The sequence below is a fragment of the Cryptomeria japonica genome, chromosome 4, assembly GCF_030272615.1.
Source record: "Cryptomeria japonica chromosome 4, Sugi_1.0, whole genome shotgun sequence".
Taxonomy (NCBI): domain Eukaryota; kingdom Viridiplantae; phylum Streptophyta; class Pinopsida; order Cupressales; family Cupressaceae; genus Cryptomeria; species Cryptomeria japonica.
Window position 1 is genome coordinate 702,468,662 of NC_081408.1, and position 23,535 is coordinate 702,492,196.

The following is a 23,535-nucleotide window of genomic DNA, read 5'->3' on the forward strand; positions in this document are numbered from 1 at the left end:
TGAGCTTTCACAGGTTGGATACTGTTATCTGTGCAAACTCATATCTTTAGAGAATTTTCCCTTTCACCTATCTCTTTGTCTAGATGGGTTTTAGATCCACCATCCCTGGCTTCAAACAATGGTGCTTTACCTTTATCATCTTGCAACCTCCCATTTCTTGTGCTATCATTATGCACCTAAGCTCACAACCATCAGTTTTTGCCTTAAAAGACAACAACTAGGTTTCTTGGCTTCCAACTCCTCTATTTTTTGAGTCCACCTGTCGAAGTCTGATACTATTTATAGTTCTTTATAGACCCCTAAGTCTGTGTCAATTTCTACATATATTTGATGTATCCCCCATCTTGCCATTTAAGAAATCCTCTTCAACCCACAAGAAATATCCTATGACATCTCATATGTTAACTAAGGTTTCTACATTTTAGAATTATGTCGAAAGCCCCACCAAATTGATCCACAAATTAGGGTTTTTTTAAAGTTATATTTTACAGGGTTAAAGTTAGGAGTCTAGTTAATCCTACGAAAGATGGAACCCTTAAAAAAGATTGGTTTCCCATACAATTTTTATTTTTAGGTTTATGTCTATGCACTCAATTAAGAAAAAGTCATTTTGAAGGGGTCAAATACTTATCTATCCTACACATGTGTTCCTCCACCAATCTTTGATCTCAAAGTTGTCTCCTCCTCCAGTGCCATACCATTTGACCAACAACACTTTGCCCTTGAGCCTAAACACATTTGCAGTTATAGTGTTTGGCAATCCATTACAAATAGCTTATTGCACGACCTATTCCTTGGCCTCATCTTGTCTGCCTCATTGGAGTCCTACTACTATGGCCACCCCTTGCCTAAACCCTTCCTTTGATTCCGTCTAATTTTTTGATTCGATTGATTCTTCTTAGGGCCCAACTCCCTCCTAAATCCATTCACTAATTGAAAGGGGGTTCTAGAGGCTTCTTCCATTATTAGATGACTTTGTCTATCCCTGCCATTGTTGATCCCTTCATACATTTGTTTCCTAGGGATTTGATCTGGTTTATTCCACCAGCCCCCTTGATGTCCCCCTTCTATCCCCTCTTGTCTCGATGGAGTGAGCTTGTTGGCCTACTAACTTAGATGAGTTTTCTTTCTCCTCTAGATTTCCTATCCCCTTCCTCAACCAATTTGTGCTATCTTCCTTCCTAGCCACTCTATTTTTGAATCACTATTTGTTGGAGATGTCGGCTCCAACCTTAGTATCTTCCCATATATGACCATACCCTACTCTTATGTGTCCATTCATATTGAGGAAATCTGCTATTTGCCCTTGATGCCTCCGATTCGTTGCTCTAGAAGGTCTCCAAGCATAATATCCATTGTTGCCATCTTTGCTATCGCTCCACCTCTGGTTGGCCTTTAAGTATTATCTACCCATTGTCCATTTTCATAGATCCACTATGGGATGTGTACATTTTGGATCTTTGGGGTTATGCTCCTCTTGAATTCTGTACTTCTTTGATTTCCCCCCATTTCTTTCCTCCAAGATCCCTTACTTTCCTGCGCTCTTCCTCTACCCTCTTTCGCTCTTCCTCTACCCACTTTTGCTCTTCTTTAGCCTTCCTATGCTCTTTCTCAACATTTTTTTCATTCTCTTTGCCGCTGTTGCCATTTTTAAATTCTAAATTTATTATAAATTAAATTTAAATAATTTTTTTTTTAGTTACCCAGGGTCTCCCCACGACTCAGCGCAACGACACTGGTTTCCCATTATGGGGCGAGCTGAGGCAAGACTAGTCCCTGGAGATGAGCTAAGCAACCTGTCAGCTAAGCCCATCGGTTGAATCCAAGCTTCAAAGTCGAACCCGAGCCCAATGGGGAGCAAACCCACGGTCCAAGCCAACTCTGCTACCTGTCCGGGCTAAATTTAAATAATTATTATAATAAGTAATTTTAAGACTTATATTTAATAATTAATTTGAATTTAATTTATTTTATATTTATGAATATTAAATATTTTAAAATTTGATATTACATAATTGTTTTAAAAAAATAGTTCATTAAAATCTTTATTTCATTCATTCATTAATGTAGCCGCCTTCTAACACGGTGATTTCTCAATGAAACCAAGCCAATGCATTCTCTTTCTATAGTCTTAAATAGGAGAGAGAGAGGTAGAGATTGAAAATATGTTTTACAATCGCCAATCGCCACCCGTGGCGATAGCAGGACCAGCTTTAAAAAAACAGTCCCAGTTAAAACAATCGCCAAAAATATGTGAGCATTAGCTATTACTACCTGCGAGAATGAAACTCATATTCTGGCAAATTAATCTCCGAATCATAGTGTGCTGCATCATCGGCTCTGTTACCAGGTGTGTAGACAGATCTTCTAAATTAAACACCATTTTTCATGAACTTTCAGTAGTTTCAAAAACTTTGTGGGTTACCTCCTATTAGGGCAAAAAACTTGTGTGCCACTTTTAATGACGGGAAAAAAATGCGGGTCACTTTTGTAACGATCTTAGAAGGCCAAACGTTAATGCAAGGCATCCACTTCCTCATTTTTTCAAGATTTTTGTCGAAAAAGGAAGGTTGTTGAAGGGATCACGTTTTAATGATTTCCAAGGGCGCAAAAACAATAATGTATAAATCTATCCACTCTATATTATTTTTCTTGATTTTAGGGAGAAACATGAGGATATTGGATGAGTATTATTCTTTTATCAGATTATTTGCTGCCCAATTCATCTTGTTATGAGTATTAGTTTTTTATCAGATTCTTTACTACTCAATTCATCTTGTTGCGAGGAAAGTAAAGATTTAGGGTTTAGGATACAGGGTTAAAGTATGAAGATTTCATATAGTTTTCATTTCCCTTGGGCTGTTTTAAATATCATAAACAGAATATTTATTAGATCTAATATTCATTTTGTAAGAATATGTTGCGAAAAAGTATATCGAGTGATTTATGTCAAATGGTGTAAGACTCATTTTGTTCTTGAATAATCACATTTCTATGATTAGAGAAGATGGAAAACAAAAACTGCAGTCATTCTTGAGTCTCTTATTGGTGTTATCGTAAATTTTGTACCGAAATTTTTTATTGGGGTCAACTAAAGAAATGGAATGTATCATCAATCTCAGGACATCTTTCATATCCTGCGAAAATTTACCAGCAACACGCACCCGGCATTGTACATGGGGAGTATTTGTCTTTAACATTAGGAGAATGGTCAGTAGGGCTTGAATCCGTGGCTTTATAATGGCCATAACTCTGTCTTGCCGCTAGCCCATAGCCTGCTGAATCTATTGGTGCTGTTTGGTTATCTTGTTTTTCTTTTTCTTCTTTAAGATGCGGTGTGATTGGTAACCATGATAATATGATCTGTGCATAGCAGAGCAGGCCATTGACATGGCCATGGACAGATGAACGTCAGGAATAGGCTCCTTCAGAGGACCATGGTGGAATGTCTATGGCAGGTGAGGAAATATTTATATTCATGACTGCACTGTTTTACCCTTGTTCTCATTTGTCTTTTTAATTAGATGTCTTGAAGTAGGCTTCTCTTTTGCGTAAGTCCCTTGAAATTGTTCCTTATGTTTTCTAGAGTTTCGCATTGCATTGACAGTTGCTATTTTTCCGCGATTGTTTCCTGCTTCAGGCACCTGTTTTGTCAGTTCTTCCCTCATCAGCTGTTTTGTGGGATTCATTGGTTCAATTCTCTGTAAGGGTATTTTCAGGTTTTGCAGCAAACAGACTTGGAGATAGAGAGGCCCATGTGAGACAAGACACAAAGGATAGGGGCAATTGTTCTGTTTCTTCAAATAAATTTTTTGAGAATTCTCATTGCTCTCGTGAAACTCTCTTGGATGTTAAATATGATAGACTGAATCTAAAGGACCTGTCTCAAGATTTCCTTGCTCAAATAGACAGCCTTCGCACAGTATTTAAGGATGATGACATTCCTGTTCCCATCTTGGAGGCAATTGCTCAAAGAAAAGGTAATTCTTTCACAGCAGATTTAGTTGTACACATTCTAAGATCGGTTGGCAATGATTGGGAGTCAGCTCATAGGGTTTTTCAATGGATTGGGCAGCAGCATCGGTATAGACACTCTCTAGAAAGCTTGGATTTGATGATTCATATTTTGGGCAAAGCACATCAATATCAGGCCATGTGGGAGTTGTTTGAAGATATAAAAAATGAGGCCTTTTGGAGCAGACTTAAAACCTTGGAACTCATCATTCAGAGCCATATGAAAGCTGGAAGGTTGAAAGATTTAGTGGATGCTTTTGAGAGGATGAAAGACTTTGACCAACGAAGTGGTACAGCAGCTTTCAACACCCTTGTTCGAATTCTCTGCTATGAAAAGCGTGTTGAGGATTGCCAATTAATATTTGAGAGATTGAAAAATACATATTCACCCAATGAGAAAACTTTTAGTATTCTCATCCATGGATGGTGTGAGGTAAATAGGCCAGCAGATGCATTCAGAATACTGGAACAGATGAACCAGGAAGGTGTTCAGCCAACATTGGGGGCATACACATCCCTTATTGAGTCACTTTGTGCAAAAGGCAGGAAGGACATGGCAAAAATGTTATTTAATCAGATAAAAAGTAGCATTCTTAGTAATATTAAAGAATCAAAAGATGTAAATAAAACATCAGGGAACATTTCTACATTGAATGAACTAACCCCAGCTCTTGATTTTGCGGCATACAATTGCTTGATTACTTGCCTCTGTATGCTAGGTGAAGTAGACGATGCATGTGAGGTCTTGGAGAGAATGGTTAGACAGGGTTTCACTCCATATGCAAAGACATACAGCTGTGTTTTTGAACAGCTTTGCAAAAAAAGAAAGTCTAAAGAAGCCTTTGAACTGTATAATAGGGTTTCTGGAACTGTCTTTTTCCCGAGCCTTAAGGTTCATGACAGTTTGCTTGACATGTTTTTATCTACTGGGAATGTGGATATGGCATTTCATATTTGGAATGATATGCAAGAAAAGGGTTATAATTGTGGACGTCAGAGTTACAGTGTGCTAATAGATGGTCTTTGTTATAATGGTCTACTTATAGAAGCTTTTGAGCATTTTGTGAAAATGCTAGAGAAGGGAATTGTTCCACGCTATCAAACCTATAGGATTTTACGTTCTGGTTTTCTAAAAATTCGCAACATGGAAAAGTTTAATGAGCTCGAAGAGACAATAAAGCAACTTGATAAACTAGGTACTTTTTGTTTCAAATTGCATTTTTATATAATGATAAATTGGCTTGAAGGTTCTTGTGCTCATTGTATTAGGTCAATGTTTGGGATGTATGTTTGTTGCATTTTAATTGCTGACCAAACTTCTTACCCAGGTATACAGCTAGTAATTCACAGGAAACAATGACACAAAGTGATTAGAAGTTAATAACAGTCAGGGAAAATGGATTCTGATTTGAATAATAACTAATCAGTTATTATCATTATCGCTGAGCTGTGGAAAGCAGCTAGCAAATGTGGTCCTCTGCTTAGTCTTTTAAAAGTGCCGTTGGGACCTGCATGACAGAAAGCTAAATTGAAAGTATCAAAGCAACACCACTTCTTGGGTATGCTATACTAACCTTTTGCAATGGAATGTTGCAGTGTTTCCATAGCTTAAATGACATTTCAGAGTGATAGCATATCAATTTACTTGAGGTTGCTTTTTAATACCAAAATTTCCAACTTTAAGGGTTCGCAGGTGATGTGGGCAGGTTCCATCACAAGACACGACAAAAGATCCTAGACTCAATTTTCATCAATACCTGTTGTGTACACGTGCTTCTCTGTGCCATTGAGTCTTGCTGTGCCTTGGAGAAAAGTCAACAATATTCTTTGTGATTCTGTATTTTAAGAAACTGCTACATTGAGGTTTTGTAGATCAACAGAAGACCTTCTTGCTCTATCTGAGATGCAAGACTTGGATGTTGAAGAGGCCCTGAGAGTGCTTGAGAATAATCACTAACAATGATTAGCAAATGGAGACATGCCTGGTTTTGATTTCTGAGTGTAACATGTACTGACACGCCTCTGAGGTAGCTTTCCTGCACACTATCTGAAGTTAGAAAAACACAGAATTATATTCAGAGCTACTAAAAGGAAGCAATTCTAAGAATCTGGCCTCTTCCTGTAACTGGGAGATATTTATTATTGTTCATTGTTTTCATATTTTAATGTACTAAGCGCTAATCAAAATCACTTATTATTTGTCCTGATAAAAATATCCAGATTTCCACTGCTCTTCCAGTAACGGAAGATTATTACAGCTTGACTATATGCTGAGCAGATGTATCAATAAAGCTCTCCATTCGTCAAATTAACAGATTCATTGTATGATTTCCTAAATTAGAATTGCATCCTTCTTACCTTGTATTAGTTTGTTATAATAATTTAATAGAAAGTTTGCAGTTTGTATCAACTCCTGATATTTAAAACAATGAAGCTTCACAGATCTTATGGACTCTTGATTATCAATAGAATTCTTTTTCAAAATGATTTTGTCCTGGTCTATTATCTTCCCATGCCTTATTATTTATTACTCATCAGTGATAGCCGCAGCTTACCTACAATCATTTTGTAGACCTGGCTCAACAAGATCCATTTTTTGTCTCAATATCTGCTCATCCTAGGTATAGATAATTTTCCAGCCAATTTGATCTCAATTTTGTGCCATCACCTCAGATATGTATCTTTCACTTAACACAAATTTTCCATGTTATTACTTAAGATGTCCCCTCAAAGGTCATATTCCCAATGCTAATATTGTCTTGGTTTTTTTATCTTCTTGCTTTGAGCAGTTGCATATTGAAAGGGAAAAATAGAAAAGCATGCATATGAGATATTTATGGACCCAAATTACTTATAAGTTATATAAAATACAAGTTTCAAGATGTAAAGAAAAAAAGAAAAAGCAAGTAACAAGATTGAAATGAGAAGATATTAATTTTGGAAGGAAATTTTTTCAGGTGTGTGCCTCCAATTGTTAAAAGCAAACCAATGTCAAACATGTCTCTTATCCATGAAAGCAGATCTATAATAAGAGTTTGGGTTGAGATGAAAATGATATTCTGAAAATGGTGGAAAGAGAAAGTAAGAGAGCTGAAGTCTAGAAAAGGATGGGCAAGCTTGAGCAACTTTGGTGACTCTGGACCATGTACTAAAAATTGATAAGCTATTTTTTTTAATTGGCAAGTTTGAACAACTTTACTGACTCTAGACCATAGAAACGAGACTCGGACTTGGTGTCGACTCAGTGAGGGTGACTCGGGACTTGGCAAAAAAACACAGCACAGACTTGACAAGTGAAAAACGTAAGAAATTTAGAGATTTTAAAGGATTTAAAACTCGTTTCATGCACCCTTTATTAAATAAACCTTAAAGACACAATAACATAATCAAATAGAAGTTAATTTGGTCACAAACCCAAGTGTATGTTGATCACATAGTTATAAACACAAATTATAGTTGAAGGAAATGGCACACTTAAATATATAAATATTGCCAAATGTATAAATTTATGGAATATGAAATCCATGATATCAAATGTTCCAAACAAATATCAAAACAATAACTAGAAGTCTGTGGCTTAGAGGTGAAAAATAAATTGAATGAATGATTCAATAATCGGATAATCTATTCAACAATATACAAGCGTATATAAAGAGATTACAAGGACGACGTTCTAAATTAAGAACAAGTCGTTTAAAGTGAACTACTAGAAAGCTAAACGCTAAATAAAGCTTAAAAGCTAATTAACTAAAAGAAAAAGCTAAATGCTAAATAAAGCTTAAAAGCTAATTAACTAAAAAGCTAAATGACCCATTAAACAAGGAACTAAATATAGGTGACTAAAATGTAATTAAATATTCTAATAAGAGGAGCTTGCATCCCTCTTACGAAGGCAACTAAGGTGGGTCCCACTAACTAGTGGGGGTTTGGGAGTAGAGACACTAATGGGTTTGAGGAGTAACAATGATAAGCTGCACAAGGTGTGTTAGATGTGAGAAAAACTGAACAATAGAAGTGGGGGCCCCCAATTTTTTTTTAGAGAAAAAGAGAAAAGAGAGAGTGAAGAGAGCAAGATGATCTTTGTATTGGGCGAAATGATGCTTTTAGGGACATTTTAGGGTTTTTGGATGCAAAAATTGTCAAAATTGTCTGTTTTTGTTATTTTTTGAGATTTAATTTTTTTTTTTTGGAGTCTGGCTGAGTCTTGGAGATGGGACTCGATTGGACTCGACAAATCCGCGAGACACAGTGAGTCTCATCTAGGCTCGGCCGAGGCAGAGTCCGAGTCCCTAGGACTTGCCAAGGGTGACTTGACTTGGGACTCGCTGAGTTCAGGCGAGTCTGGGTGAGTCTTGGAACATGTACTGAAAAATGATGAGCTATTTGTTTAATTGGCAAGATTAGGGATAAAGAAAAATTGCACACTAAAGGGTCAGATAGTTTGTTTAAATATCTCTTTAAAAGTAAAGCAGCGAGATAGTTGAGGGCATGCCATAGTGATTGAAGTGTTTATCTTTACCAAATAAGAAAGAGGAGTGCACAACCTGTTCATCTAGTGATGTCAGTGGTCTAATTTTCATTTGGTGGGGCTGCCAAAATGGGAAGTGATCTAAGATTGTTATGTGTGTTAAACAGTGTTGATTCATTCTGCTGGGGATGTTGCTATAACAATAAAAGTTTGAATAAAATTATTGACGTTATACTGCTTTTGAAGAAGCAGAAGATTTTCTCATATTCTGTGGGAAGAAATGGGTAGATGGTAGGATTAACAGAGGAAGACAAGAAAGGATCAGGCTGAAACAACTTGACCTTATAATATGCATTAAATCAAGGAAACCCCAGAAAGTTGAACATGGAACAAACATTTGAGGCAACCAATTGTTCTGCAAATATCTGTTCTGTAATACTTTTGATTTGTAATTTTGAACTGAATTATTCAGTAGAATGGAGAATGTAGGGGGTTCTAGTCTCAATTGAAAGAAAACCATTGTAGTGTCATTTGAGCATCATATTGTACTTCTGCAGGAAGAAAAAGAAGGAATAAAGAAAGGTCTTCTGAGTACCTTAATAGTCCATGTGGAGTAAATTATTGATGATGGTGAACAATATAGACAAGGATTTCAAATATACTGCCCCAAGAATCTTGTAAAGCTTTATTAAGACAGAATTAATGACAAAGCAGATTGAAATAACAGTTTGGAATCCTCTGGATTTTAAATAAAAAAATAAATTAATTGTGAGTTAATCTAGAAAGGGCAGAAACTACAAAGATGGTATAGCAATATCCTGGGAATTGGAGTGTACAAGCAATTTTTAAATCTGGAAGACAACATTCACATAAAGTTGAGTCCAGGATAACAGGTTTGGTTTTGGAACAGAAAGGTCGACAGATCTAGTCATTGGTTACAAGTATAACTTAGAAGTTTACTCAACAGAGTTTAAGAGGAGCAAAGCAAGAAAATAAGGGGAAAAAGAAATATTAGTTAATCTAGAAAGGGCAGAAACTACAAAGATGGTATAGCATTATCCTGGGAATTGGAGTGTACAAGCAATTTTTAAATCTGGAAGATAAGATTCACATAAAGTTGAGTCCAGGATAACAGGTTTGGTTTTGGAACAGAAAGGTTGACAGATCTAGTCATTGGTTACAAGTATAACTTAGAAAATAAGGGAAAAAAGAAATAAATGTACTTTTACACATAATATAGATTTAAACACAGCGCAAAATTGTTTGATATTAGGAGAAGGGAGAGTTTGATATATTGTGAATGGTTTGTTGAGCACTGTGGGAGGATAAATTATACACTTAAAAGTTAAAAAGGGGCAGATCTTAGGGATTCCTTCTTTATTACTCACAGTCATCATGAAAAAGGGAAGATCACATTTTAAGTTGCAATAAAAAGTTTTCTAATAAAAAAATTGAGTCAATTGTTTCATTTTTGCAAGGCAGATTGTGTTAAACAAACCCTAAATTGTTTCTCTAATATAATGGGACATTACAGTTTATGTGAAATATTTAGCAAAATAAATGCACGGAAACAGTTATGCCTGATAATATCTCTCCTCAGTCAAATCACATTTATTGTTCACATACCATCAGTCAAATTTAACCCCAGAAAGTTTGTGTTAAATAGAACAATCAGAATGTCTTACCTCATGTAAAAAAGTCAATTATCTTGCCATGGAAACAAAAGTTAATGCATGGTTTGAAATTTCAGATTTCTTGAAAATTCCAGATGTGTAAGTTTTTTTTTCTCTGTACTTCCTATCCTACAATATCCAGAATAACCTGCTCATATATATAATGAAGGAAAAATTGAAATTTAGTAGGTGTTTGTCATTGTTTTGTATTTGTTATGTGGTAATCTGATTTCTTAACCAGATATAGAAGAGTCTTTGGTTTATCCAATCCTGTTCTAGAGTATTACACTTCTTAATGAATATGTACTGATAATGTATTTGCAGGTCATTGCAGACAATATATGAGATTTTGTCTGTCCATATAGCCAATTTTTTGTTTAGTGTTGTTCCAAAAGAAACTGCTTATAACCTAATTAATTATATAACTAGCTATTAAGGGTTGCTATCAACAGTCACGGCCATTTTTACCTTGTAGGTAGATGACTTGTTGGACTTATCCTTGATCTTTTTTATAAAATATCATTCTACCCTTCATATTCACCGCCCAGAATACATATTTTAATTTTTATTATATATATTTTTCAGTAATGTAGTACATACATATTTACTGACATATCTAGTAGATATGTGACAAAAATATGAAAACACCATTCCTAATTTTGACTCCAGGTTGTATATATGTTGACTTTGCTTGGAATTTTAATTTCATCAAACACAAGTTTCAGCCTTCTATGTATCCAACGACCATTATGGAAATCTAGATCACCCAAGATTTCGATGATCTGATAGTATGCACCATTCATTTTTCAATTAGGTAAGAGTATCAGCATTTTTCATGGGATGTATAATGACAGACCTCTTAGGCATATATGACAAACCAAAAACTGGGCTTAGAGGTGCATTTTGTGCATTATCAGTAGTGTTGTGTAGTTTCATTATAAACTTATGTGCCGCTTAGTCCTTGGATCTGAATGACTTAATAAATTAGACATGACTGGTTCCCAGAACAAGTGATCCTTCCATACACTTTTAGCCACATTATCTTGCTTGCTTGATAGATTATATCTAAATTCTAAGGTATTTATAAAACGAAATGCCAGCATATAATAGTTTTTTTAGTAGAATAACTTGTGTACGTTATACATTTTTGTGTTGGTATTTTTATGTATATTTGTCAATGTTAATATAGGTAAGGCATCTTGATATGGTGGAGTGGCCACCTACTATTTCAACTGGAAGACGTGCTTGACATATTACCTCCTTTCAAGTTGTCCTTAAGGTTTGTCTGCTGGTCAATTTTGCTTGCTAATGTAATGAAGTAGTTGAAATTCATAATATAATGATGATCAAGATTCTTCTGGGTTTTAATGCAGGAGAGTGAGTTTTGTTCTCGAAAACTTATTGTGATTTGGTTTCTTTGCATCATGCTGTTTTTGTTTGTCATCACATACGTCTCCTTTTTAATATATTTGAGTGTGTTTCTCTTTGGACATTTTAGTTTTCTTATGCACAGTCTTGTTATTCTTTTTGTTTCTTCGAAATGCACATTTAACTGTAAAAATGGGCCATGTATCACACTATGCTCTTTTTCTTCATATGCCCTTTTTCTTCATTTCCTCAAACTACTCACAGATTCTCTTCTTGCAAGGTGTCTTAAGTTTTCTCTACATTATTCTTATGAAATGATTTGTCCTCTTCATTGCCATTTGATGTTTCTTCCCTGAATTAAGCCTTGTATCTACTAACAACTCCTATACGTGCAATATATGTTCTCACACATACCATATGGTACATTTGGTAAACACATCGCACTAGTGCATGACGCTTTATTCACCTCTTTCTCTTGCCCCTCACTTTAATGACCTGTGTCACTAGATAGCTTAACTGTTAACTCTCACTCCAATTGAAGCCATCACAGGCTTGCTATTGTCCATACTAAAGAGCTTGAGAATATCTTCTATACATTTCCTCAGACTGATGTATGCCATCCTATTTTTTTCTCTCATCTTATCTCTATGACCAAGGAATAATGTACTTACCCCAAGTTCTTAATATTGATTTTCCTAGACAATTCAGACTTCTTGATATTTACAAGTTATTTCTTATTTGTTAACAATATGTTATCCTCAACATGTAGAACCAAAATTATGAAGCTTTGTCATAATTCGTTGAAATAAATATAGTTGTCAGATGTATTTCTCCTAAAATATTGTATGAAAATAATGTTGTCAAATTATTGGTATGATTACCTAGGCAGTTACTTCAATTTACTAAAGGACCTCTTGAGTGTCGTGTCCCCTTTTTCAGGTGAAGTTAATTAGGAGCGCCTTAGCCTATTATTTTATTTCCCATAGGCTATTGGGAAATAAAATAATAGGCTAAGGTGCTCCTAATTAATAATTTAAGTTGATAGGCAAGAGAAATAATTTAATAATTTAAGTTGTCCTGAAATAACTTATGTTATAATCATAGAAAACATCTTATATTTTATTATTGAATAGTTATAAAGTGTCGATAGGACCAGGGTCTATAAGTTTAACTAAAAGGACTTCTTAGACACTTTAAAATGAAGTTTTTAAGGGAAATGACTTAAGAGAAAATAATATTGTAATTCGCTCAAGTGCACATTCAAGGATGAGTTGAAATATTGAAGAGGGTTATTGTAATGTTCCAATTTTGAGTAATATTGATTTGTGAACTTGTAGCTAGTTTCTGAGTGTGTTGGGAAGAACTCCAAATTTCTTGGAGTGTCCAAGGCTGATCACCAGTGACTTCGATTTTTGGCAATGAGCTTATTAGCCCTGGTGAGTCTAGTGATGATTTCAGAATCAATTTCTGACTTTTTGTGTGGTAGCCAAACTTTTTGGAGGAGCAGTCTATTTTTAGTGAGTCACGTAGTTGGCTCTGATCATCATCCCAAATCTTTAGGATCACGTTGGTATGAGCAGATTTTGATTCTGATACAATTTTTATGCTTTCCCCAACTTGGGTGAGCTATTGAGTTATTAATTAATATTTTATTAATGTTGTCTAACATTGAGAAATAATAAATGGACAACTTTGTGTAATAGCTTGTTTTAAAGGTGAGAAAATGTGTACTATGATGGACACCCAGGCTTGGGGCTTTTTGCTCATGAAAAATAATATTAATTCACCTATAAGATCCTTTTGAGGGTAAAAAAGGAATTATTATAATTTGGAATTGGTTTTTTCTCTTTGGTAAAGTTATAAAATATTACAAGGAGCTTGAGGGCTCGTTATAAGGGAGAATCATGAATTTGATGAGTTCTATTGATGGTGTTTTTACGCATTATGCAACACAAAATAAAATACTAAGTATTCTATCCGCTCTTGAACAAAGACTCCCAAATGCTAAGCTGTGTGATCAAGTGGGATGACACCAAGGTTCCCAAATGTTAGGTCTTGACGTGCTCTTGGATAGACTCAGTTGTATCTGATGCGATATTGCTGGTTTCACAAGGTGGACTTATGTTGAATGCTGAATGTGCTTGAACTACTTGAATGCTTTGAATATCGTTGGAACATGGGATTAATTTGAGTAAACAATGGAAAAAGGATAAGGGTTGAGGAAGCTATTCTACTCCTACGAATGTGAGAACAATGGACAATCTTTGATGAAATTACAACTAAGTCTTGCTTCGACATGCAACGAACATCTCCACAAGGCTAGTGCAATCTCCTAATGATAGCTTTACCACCACAAGCATAGACACCATCAAATTGATGCATATCAATGAAGAAGCGATAATTGAAGTTAAGCTTTAGCTTAATGATTCTAGTTGACTACACAAGGAACTTTACCATTGACAAGGTGTTAGTAGTATGGACATATGAATTTCACCTTTGATCATACACAAAGTCTTCCTTTCATCTAATTATCAACATTTTACATTAAGATCCAACAAGAAACCATGCAAGTGTAGAAAAATCAACACATTTTACCATGAAAAGGAAGTTTATTTACAACTTTGGCAACGATTTTTGCCTTCTCTTCCCATTCTACTCTAGCTGCTAACTGTTCTTGAACTACTATTATTTTCCGTCTTTTCGCTATTAACTTTACAAATGAAGAAGTGAGGCCTTATATAGTGCTCTCATTACAATTCAGTGGCTCAGATTGATCCATGATCAATGGCCAAGATCGATAGATAGAAACCCTAATTATGGCTTGTTGAACCCATTGCAAAGCATTTAATGCTTAACCAATGACAAAGTTACAATAGATGGGACACATGTCCTCTCTTGAAAATTCAACCAATAGATAGTGGTGGTAGGTACATCAAACTTTGTGCCCATGTGGCAGTTATCTTCTTCATAGGATGAGTTAGTTCATTGAATCTGGATGCCTTATCTTGAAATGATGTGATTGGTTAAATGATGACTAGGCGCCACCTCAGCTTGCTCGATCGTTGTAACTCATCACAAGTATGTGAATGAATGATGCATATCTCTTGATACTCAACATCTCAAGCTCTTGATGCGATGAAGACTTTGCTCAAGTTGACCCTCTAACTTTGATTAACTCTTCTGAAATTGTCTCCTGTCTTGATCACTTGCATTTTGGAGTTTCCATTTGGCTTTATTGACAATGATTCTTGGGTTTTCGAAGGAAATTCAAGATTGTGAAAATTCTTCTATCCTCGAGCACTTGATGTTGATAGTTGCTCCTCACGCTGATTGCATGCATCAAACCTTGTTTTGCCTATGTCTGATCCTCATCGTGTCCCTCTTTGATGAGAGCTTGCTTTGCTCTATCTTGCACCTGTGAGAGTTGGCTAAGTTAGTTTTATGAAATGACAATTGATTTGCAAACAAAGCCTAATTGCCTAGGGCAATGAATTCCAACTTCAAAATGATAAATCAAAACCCAAGCTGGATCTCTGAAACTTGATCATGCTTACTTAATGTAAGTTTTTTATAAAAAGATCCAAGAAAATGTATTAGAGCAAGGCATCCCAAAACAAAATCTTGTGAAAGTAAGGCATAATAAATTGAATCAGTTGTAAGAATAGGCTTGGTATTCATAAGAATGACGCAATAAGCCTTATACTAAACATTGCAAACTTGCTCTAAAGTAAACTGATTTCTGCACTTTATCAAATAACCTCAAAACATTGAATGTGTCTTTGATATCAGTCTACAATCCCTATCAGATTGTTGATGTAGATCTGATAACCTTTTCCAACTCAATGCTTGCACCAATTGCGTTCTCTGCAATGTCAAAACGGCCACCTTATAAAGTAATTCAATGTGACATCAAATATAACAAAACTTAATCGCTGTTCCTTAAAAAGAACTCAGAGACACAGTCGCTTGTGAAGGAGTTTGAATCTGCCACCTCTAAATGAAGTTGCAATAGCTCAGTACTTAGGGCGATTTATTGAGTTGAATTCGCTGGCCTGAATTTGCCACTGCAAATGAAATCACTGCATATACAATCAGAATGGTGTATATTGGTAGCGCTGATTGGCAATCAAGGTTGCATTGCTGGATGATGGATCTGCCAATAAGTCCAAATTCACTGCGCTTAGTAATGACTTCTAATCAGTGCAAGATGATTCACTGATCAGAATGGCTCCCTTGTCAAACTCATAGTCGTAAGTCGCTACATCTCCAAAATCGCATAAGATCATAATTCTCCAAGTCTCATTGCTTCATATGTAAACAAGAATGATGATATTGCTGTTTGTCCAAATTGATGATGAAGCTAATTGATTGAAACACAGCCAGAGAAAGATGATTTTCGCTGTGTTTGCAAAAGGTAAGAACGTCTTGATCAAAAACCTGATGAGAACCAGATTGCTGTCCTCACAATACGCTGCTGAAGTTTAATTGCTGAATGCAAAGGTGAAAATTGATTTCTATTGATAAAATGAAATGATCAATTTGAAGCTTTTAGAAATCGATAGCTCATCACAAGGTGTTAGCAACTTGCATTAAATTGATTGCAATTAAAAAATTGTGACCTTCATTGCCTTTCATTTAATGGCTTACATTGATTCGCAAGCATGGGTGACTCTTATTGTATTGTCTTGTGACTCTTATGGCTGATGAGAGTGGAAGGGGGGTGCGAGAATAATGGAAGGGGGGGTGCAAAAACACTGGAAGCCTAGATCATTTTTATGCCTTAGCCTATTTTTTCACATCAGAGGTAACTCAACTTGATAAGTTCTTGACCGACTATACTTCTTCAAATGAAAGGCAAATAGAAAAAAGACTCCAAACCAACTAAGAAGGTAGAAAAAAGTGGGGGTCCTCATTTGCAATGGGGCTATGTGTGAAAACGCCGCAACAAGTTCTTCCAAATCTTCTTAAGGATGGAAACCCTCTTGGAGTTACTGGTTTCGGGGATGAAACCCCCCATAGCTAGTTTTGGTAATTCCATCGAAGGATTACGGTTGTGCCCATAGCCTGTATTTCCAGATCAAAACAGTCAATTCAAAAGACCATGGGATCCAGGTGTTATGTCACCAAATTACAAAGATGAACAAGCAATTGATGATTCTTTGTTGGTGTATAGGTCTGTCCTAAATTCAACTCACAAATTTTCCAAAAGGAATGATATAAGGGAAGATGATATTGAAAATCATTCTTTTGAAGTTTGAAAATTTGTTGCATGATTTTGATTTTGATCAAAGGCTTAGAGAAATACAGGCTTTGAGGAATCAATTGATGATCACTGAAGAAAAGATTGTGCAAACTTTAACTAGATTTGATAGCGCACACAACTTCATTGAAGAACTCCTTTACAAAGCTCAAGTTGAAGAAAAACAGAGGGATATTAATGATGAAGTCAATTCTGCAGGTCTGCATACTATCAAAGAAGCATTGGAGGTAATAAAATCTGACTATTTGCAATTGCTTTCAGATAGGGATCATGCTATTGAGTTTGCATATGAGACCTTGGATGCATACCAAGAGAAGGAGAAAAAGGTTGATGAGCTCAATCTAGAGCCAAGTCTAACTCATTTTTCACTATTCAAAGCTGAAAGTCAGTCAACTGTTGCAGCCATGCCCAGGGAGCAAGAAGCTGGCACAAGGACTATGGAGGTCAAGCAATTGATTGAAGGAATTGATGAGCTCCAAAAGAACTCTAATTTGGAGTCAAGTTATTCTTGGAGTCATGAAGAAGACTACAGATAGGAAGAAAATATGAAAAATGACTTCAATATTTCTAGTACCATGGTGGTTCAATCGATTGATAGCACTTGGGAAGTGCATGAAGAGTGTAAATTGATAGAGCTAGAGAAGAGATTCTCTCATGATGGTATTTTTTTTTTACTTTGGATAGTAATGATTTGGTGATAAACTTAGCATTTATAAAATCACCACAAAGAGATGAGAACTGTCATGAATTTAAGGTTGGTTGTTTGGAAAGCATTCTTCTTAGAGATGATGTCTTAAGCACTTTCAGGAGATCTCTAGGAGAAGTTCTCATGAATACCAGCGTAGCGCAGCATAAGCATGGTGAAGCTATTTCATTGACAAGTTTTTATACAAAGTGGTCACCAACAAAGTATGTTGGAGATTATTGATAATGAAAGGTTGATGATTCAATGATGATTATAGATAAAAATTTCAATCTTAGAACTGATGTTAACATTCCAATCGTTCATCCCATGATTTCATTGGTAAACTTACAGTTGGAATCACAAGTTCTCTTAATCAAGGAATAGAGCAATTTTCATTTGGAAACCATTTGGGCTGATTTTTTAACCTTTACAGAAGGGATTCTTGTCAAAACAATGCTGTCATTCCCTATTTTGGTAAGAAAGTTTCAAATTTGCAGCTGCCATTCCATTCTCAAGTTGCTGATTTTGATGAAATCAGATTAAAAATGTCATTTTCAGATTTGAACAGCAGTAAGATTGGTCATTTTAAGGGTATTGGATTATGGGAGGATGTAGGTAAGTGTCTTCAGCTGAAGCAAATGGTTACTCCAGCCAACACAATCTTGTTTGGGCTGAATAAAGAGGTGAGTTATGATTGTCATAAATTGTTTTCAACTTGCACCAATACTTATGTGGGTCATCAATTGTTCTCAAACGGAATGGTTTGTTTTTAAGTTTCCTTCATCTTCTTTTTGCTACATACATATAGGCGTCACACCTAAACATCTTGACATGTGCCATTGATGGCTACCCTCAAATCCTGCTTCTTTGGGGAGTCTCAGATGACCTATTCATCAAGAAAAAGTTTATGGCCATAGCCTGAATTAAGAAAACCCTATTCGATTCTACATCTGTTCTTGTACTGCTGCTTGACATTTCTAACAAGTTAAAAAAAAATAAATTTCATAGACTTCAAACTAAAATAAAACATAAGCCACCTTTACTTTACGAAATTAGGAGAAGCAGCACAAATTATTAAGTAATAGACATCAGTTTTATAAAATAAGACTATCAGACCTAAGTAGCCACCATCCAATATAGAGAGAACTAGTCAGACTCTCTGGCCTTTCTATCAGTTACTCTCCTCAAATTAGAGGTATTTTCAGCTTCATTCTCTACGTGATTAAATGTCTAATGTTATGCCAAGACTGACTTGTATTATAGCATATGAAGTGGTCCACAATCTATTTCCCAATCTTTGTAGCCTTTTTATTGTTGACATCCATTGATTTGGCTTTGCATCCATATTTTTAAACAAATTTAGAGCTGTTGGGGTTACTTTGATGAGTTCCAGTATATTTTTTAACCTCTTCTATCTCATCATCATTTTCAAAATTTGGCTACCATTCTGAATATTTGATGTCATCCTTTTTTGAGTTTAGGATTCCATTATTCATCAGTTTGAAGAATTCATCCTTAGAGATTTTTAGTAACATTGTAACCAGTGGAGTACCCAACAGAGGAGGTGACTTCACAGCTTAAGTTAGCCAGTCTTCTTTTACCTTGAAACAACTCATTATTCCTTGCTCTTCAAATAAACCATAAAACCTTAGTGGACTAGATAGGCAAAGTTTACATAACTTATTGCTAAGGCCTTTTACAAACCCAAACATAATATCATGCCAAGACAAGACATTCTTCGCAGCACACAACATAATAATTAAGAGAGAAATTGTAAACTCTTCTAGTAAAAGGGTTGTTGATCCACGAAATGGATTGTCAATGCTGGGCCATTGAAGTCATCATCAAGGGACCATTCGGGTCATAGTTGGAGGTCAACGATCAAGATGAATGTGGAGGTTTGTCATGTTTTCAGTGGTTTGCTAAGGCCTTTTACAAACCCAAACATAATATCATGCCAAGACAAGACATTCTTCGCAGCACACAACATAATAATTAAGAGAGAAATTGTAAACTTTTCTAGTAAAAGGGTTGTTGATCCACGAAATGGATTGTCAATGCTGGACCATTGGAGTCATCATCAAGGGACCATTCGGGTCATAGTTGGAAGTCAACGATCAAGATGAATGTGGAGGTTTGTCATGTTTTCAGTGGTTGGGAGTACAGAGTAGTTGGTTTAAGGTAGGTGAAGGTGCAATGGGTGGTTTGGAACATCTTGAGGACGCCAAAACTAGAATGCTGCATTCCAGCTGTTGAACATGTTTCTCATTGACGAATTTGCCCCTTTTACCAGAAGGTGTGTTTTGATTGCCTGGGAGATGAGTAATCGCTACTGACAAATTCATGTTCTTGGTGTGTGAGCAATACAGAATGCAAATAGCATGAAGTTCAAGTGCTTCATTTGGGTGACACTTGATGTTTCACTGGCCACAGGCAATAAATTGCACTCTTGTTGGTGCGTTACCCCACTTTGAAAGGGTTTTCCAGCTGAACTTGGTGCTGTGTATCTAATTTATATGTGTGTTTTACTTCTGCTTCAAGTTCTTTAGCATAGTAATTGTGATTGGTATTTTGAATTGGTGGACTGGTTAATTGTTTTGTTCAATTGCAAGTTGGTTTGTTCAGTGAAGGAGCTAGTAATCTGTAAATTGGTGAGAGACTTGAAGCACATCTTTGGCACTTATGGATTGGTTGTCAAGAAAAAGATGTATATACAACTCATCAACATTACAGAAAGAACAAACAGCAATGAATTGGCCAGAGGCACAAATAAAAGAATCAACATTAAACTTTTACAAAAAAAACATCCATCTAAAATTAACTTTTTTTTTGGCTGAATTTTTGGAGAGCACATGAAAGTGCGTCTTTTTCTCCATTCAATTTCAGACAGGGTTATATTCCATTTATTATTCAGAAAAGTAAAAAACTCCTCAGTAGTGGCAAGCAAGTCATATATATCACTACTAGAAATATTAGTAAGTGAAGTAACATTAGGAAGATTATTGACAACTCTTAAGACAATAGAGAAGGTTATCTTTTGCGATTTAGAAATTGGGTGCATTCTTTATTTCCTTTTAGGATACCAGCTGACCATTCATGAAAAGATCCCCTAAATTTTGAATATTTTTGGCAAACCACTCTTAAAGAACACGGTTGAATCAATGTCAATAACTTGTTTTTATACTGCAAACTCCATCATATTGACCTAAAGCTATGTACACTATCATCCCTTTTAGTAATAGTTTCCCAACTAACAACCTTATGGCTACCTCCCAAGCTCTCTGTATATTGCAAAAAATAACTGACCCTGTGGGTTTCACTAGAATTTTTCTGAAAATGAGACCATGGTTGAAGCCCCTTCCATGATTTTTTGTTTTTAGGAATAAAACAACTTTGCAAATATTGTTCCTAATCAAGATTTTTTGAGTTTCATCACCCTTAGGATTCATTATCCATTTGAAAGCAAGAGAAATGCCACTGGTCTTCAAATTTCTAAGGCCCATTCCTTCAAGCTTTGTTGGGAGGCAACGCCAACTTCAATCAACAACATACCTCTTTTTACCATGCTTACCTTCAGACCATAAGAAATCTCTTATCATCTTGTGCAGCTTATCAACTTGTTAGCTTCCAAATGCCATGCCGAAGCATAATACAGACTACAAGAGAAGAACTTTTGGCAACTTTGGAATCTTCCAGCAATAGACAGAAGATGGCCTTGCCATTTAGCAAATTTTCCTCAATTTTGTGAACCACCCAACCCCACATTTTTTTAGTAGGATACAACGAAAAGGAATTCCTAGGTGGACCTCAACTGTTTATTTGGGCCCTTCAAGCCCATCTAATTTTACTAAACAATGGGGGAGGAGATTTAGACCAATTGACAACTATAGATTTCTGTCTTGATAGCTTGGATCCAAATGCCATACAGTACAAATCCATTGTTTTCAACATAACCAAGAAATTCACCTCCTCAATGTAGGGGAAAATGGATGCGTCATCCAAAAATTGAATATCAACAAGTTAAGAACCATTAGAAGTCCAAAAGCACTTTTCCCAAGTTGATATTGGAGGGCTTTGGTAGCTTTAACAAACATAGATGGGGTAACAGGGTATGCTTGCCTAAGGGCAAAAGGAGCTGAAGTGCCACTTATATCATCCCAAGTAGTGTTCAAAACTGAAATCTGATAGCTATAGACACAGATAAAAGAACTTAAGAAAGCTTATAAGAACAAGAACACAGCAAATTATCCTGGGAAAACCCTCCACCTGAGGGTGAAAAACCTAGCCACACCAAAATAGATTTTATTGAAGTTCAAAATAGGTACAAATCTGTCACACTTAGAAGACAGTCATTTTTATAATGATCAACAGTGCTATAAATAAAAGATGACTGTCAGAAAGAATAACCGTTTACAAAATAATGTGAAAATGACAATAGAACGAATCAGTACACCTCAAAGAACACAGCTGAATATAGATAATCTTCCCTGAAGATTATAGAGACAGTCACAGCATCCAACTCATGAAGTTTTAATAAAGAGATCATCAAGACGGAATGTCAATCATACTCTAGATAACCCTCGGCAAAAGAATATATAGCACACACTAAGACCCGCATGAAGGAGAATATGGAAAGTGGAAAGCCAATCATCACCGACAAAGACTATTAGCTGGAGACTTCAGCGGAGGAAAGGAAATGTTTGTCCAGCTAGAGTCGGTGACGGCTAGAGTAAGATGAAACCGAAACTCATAACAACTATTTAAGAGGAAAACCGAAAGCACATGAAGAACTCGACAGGCATGATATCTGCTGAAGTTACTAACTTTAACAAGTAGAAGTGTCCTTGAATAGGGTTTCGACAAGTCTATAGATTTGTCTTTGAAGCCTAATGTTTGTAACACCAAAATAATGAAAGGCCATTCAATTCTGTCATAAGCTTTTTTAAAATCTCGCTGCACTATAGAAGCATCTGATCTAGATGTTTTGGTCTATTTTAAACCTTCCCAACTAGTTAAAAAGGTTTTCAAGAATGTGGATGCCTTAAGAAATCCTCTTTAGGACAAAGAAACTACTTCTGACAATTTTTATTAATTTGACGACAACTTTAGCAAGCATTATATGACGCATCAAGGAGAGTGTTGGGTCTGCAATTTTTCACAAGAACCATCCTTCGGTAACAACTTAATCACACCTTTATTTATTTTAAGATCCAAGGTTCCAACATGAATTGCTTCTTTATAGCTTCCCGTTTTACCTGAACTGAAAGTGGTTGCTTTAATGTGATCTTTGCAAGTTTATAGCTTAGCAATATCGAGGACATAGCATAACAGATATTGAATTTGTATGTGTTAAAGAAAGATAGCATGTTACAGTGGAGAATAAACTCAATGTATTTTCTATTAGCTAATAGAGGATTTTCTAATACATTTAAGTTTTGAAGATGGAAAGTTACTAGCCCCTGAGATAATCTCCTTTGAGAAGTAGGCGGCTAGCTATTATAACTCAAGCATTCAAACTTAACACTATTACAACGTCCTCCTTGACTAGCTGCTCCCTTTATTACCCTTCATTGGCTGATTGAAAAGTAGGACAGTCATATAAGAGTCCCTCAAGCATCCAAGGACCTTTCAGAAAGTGTTACTGCCCCTTTTAATTCTTCCAGAATCTCTAATGAGCTGAGTGGCAAATGAAAAGTCCAATACAAGCTCTGCACTCTTAAAAAAACTGTGACCTCCTTTTAAAATCCTTTCAAACACTCCACACACTTGCAGCTATACGTCTCTCCCAAAAAGCTGGGTCAACCAATTTAAGATTCCTACTTGCATTCAAATTCTTCTAAAGCCTAGCGTATGACTTCCAAGATGGTGTCGCTTCACTTTTAAGCCTTCAAATGTTTCCAAAAAGACTATGTCAATCAAATTGGGGAGTCATAATAATAGTAAAACTCTCCCAAAAGGTTGTGGCGACTTCAGCTTTTTTTTTCACGTCTTTTTCTGTACCTCCACAACATCCTTAATACTCACAAAAGGTGCTGCAACTGATGTTATGGTCTTAAAAAAAACCTCA

General features: G+C 35.8%; 1 protein-coding gene across 8 annotated transcripts; it reads left to right on the forward strand.

Annotated features, from left to right (window-relative positions):
- The first annotated feature begins 2,110 nt into the window (after nt 1-2,110).
- Nucleotides 2,111-11,486, forward strand: LOC131043497 (pentatricopeptide repeat-containing protein At1g71060, mitochondrial). 8 transcript variants are annotated; one of them, XM_057976717.2, is made up of 6 exons: nt 2,111-2,350; nt 3,123-3,458; nt 3,641-5,210; nt 5,343-5,573; nt 5,721-6,041; nt 11,345-11,486. In XM_057976717.2, the coding sequence occupies exons 2-4, from the start codon at nt 3,405-3,407 to the stop codon at nt 5,372-5,374; spliced, it is 1,656 nt and encodes a 551-aa protein (XP_057832700.1). In that variant the 5' UTR covers nt 2,111-2,350; nt 3,123-3,404; the 3' UTR covers nt 5,375-5,573; nt 5,721-6,041; nt 11,345-11,486. The 8 variants fall into 8 exon arrangements, with proteins under 8 accessions (XP_057832700.1, XP_057832697.1, XP_057832698.1 ...); XM_057976714.2 differs by lacking the exon at nt 11,345-11,486 and adding an exon at nt 2,436-2,621 and having other exon boundaries at nt 5,721-6,322; XM_057976715.2 differs by lacking the exon at nt 11,345-11,486 and adding an exon at nt 2,436-2,621 and having other exon boundaries at nt 3,377-3,458; nt 5,721-6,322.
- Nucleotides 11,487-23,535: the final 12,049 nt, after the last annotated feature.

Excerpts from the sequence above, each read along its gene's own strand:
- LOC131043497 (XM_057976717.2), top strand. The coding sequence starts at position 3,405 with ATGAACGTCAGGAATAGGCTCCTTCAGAGGACCATGGTGGAATGTCTA. Across the intron at positions 3,459-3,640 it reads TGGTGGAATGTCTATGGCAG|GCACCTGTTTTGTCAGTTCT; the intron begins GTGAGGAAATAT and ends TTCCTGCTTCAG. Across the intron at positions 5,211-5,342 it reads AAAGCAACTTGATAAACTAG|GTATACAGCTAGTAATTCAC; the intron begins GTACTTTTTGTT and ends CTTCTTACCCAG.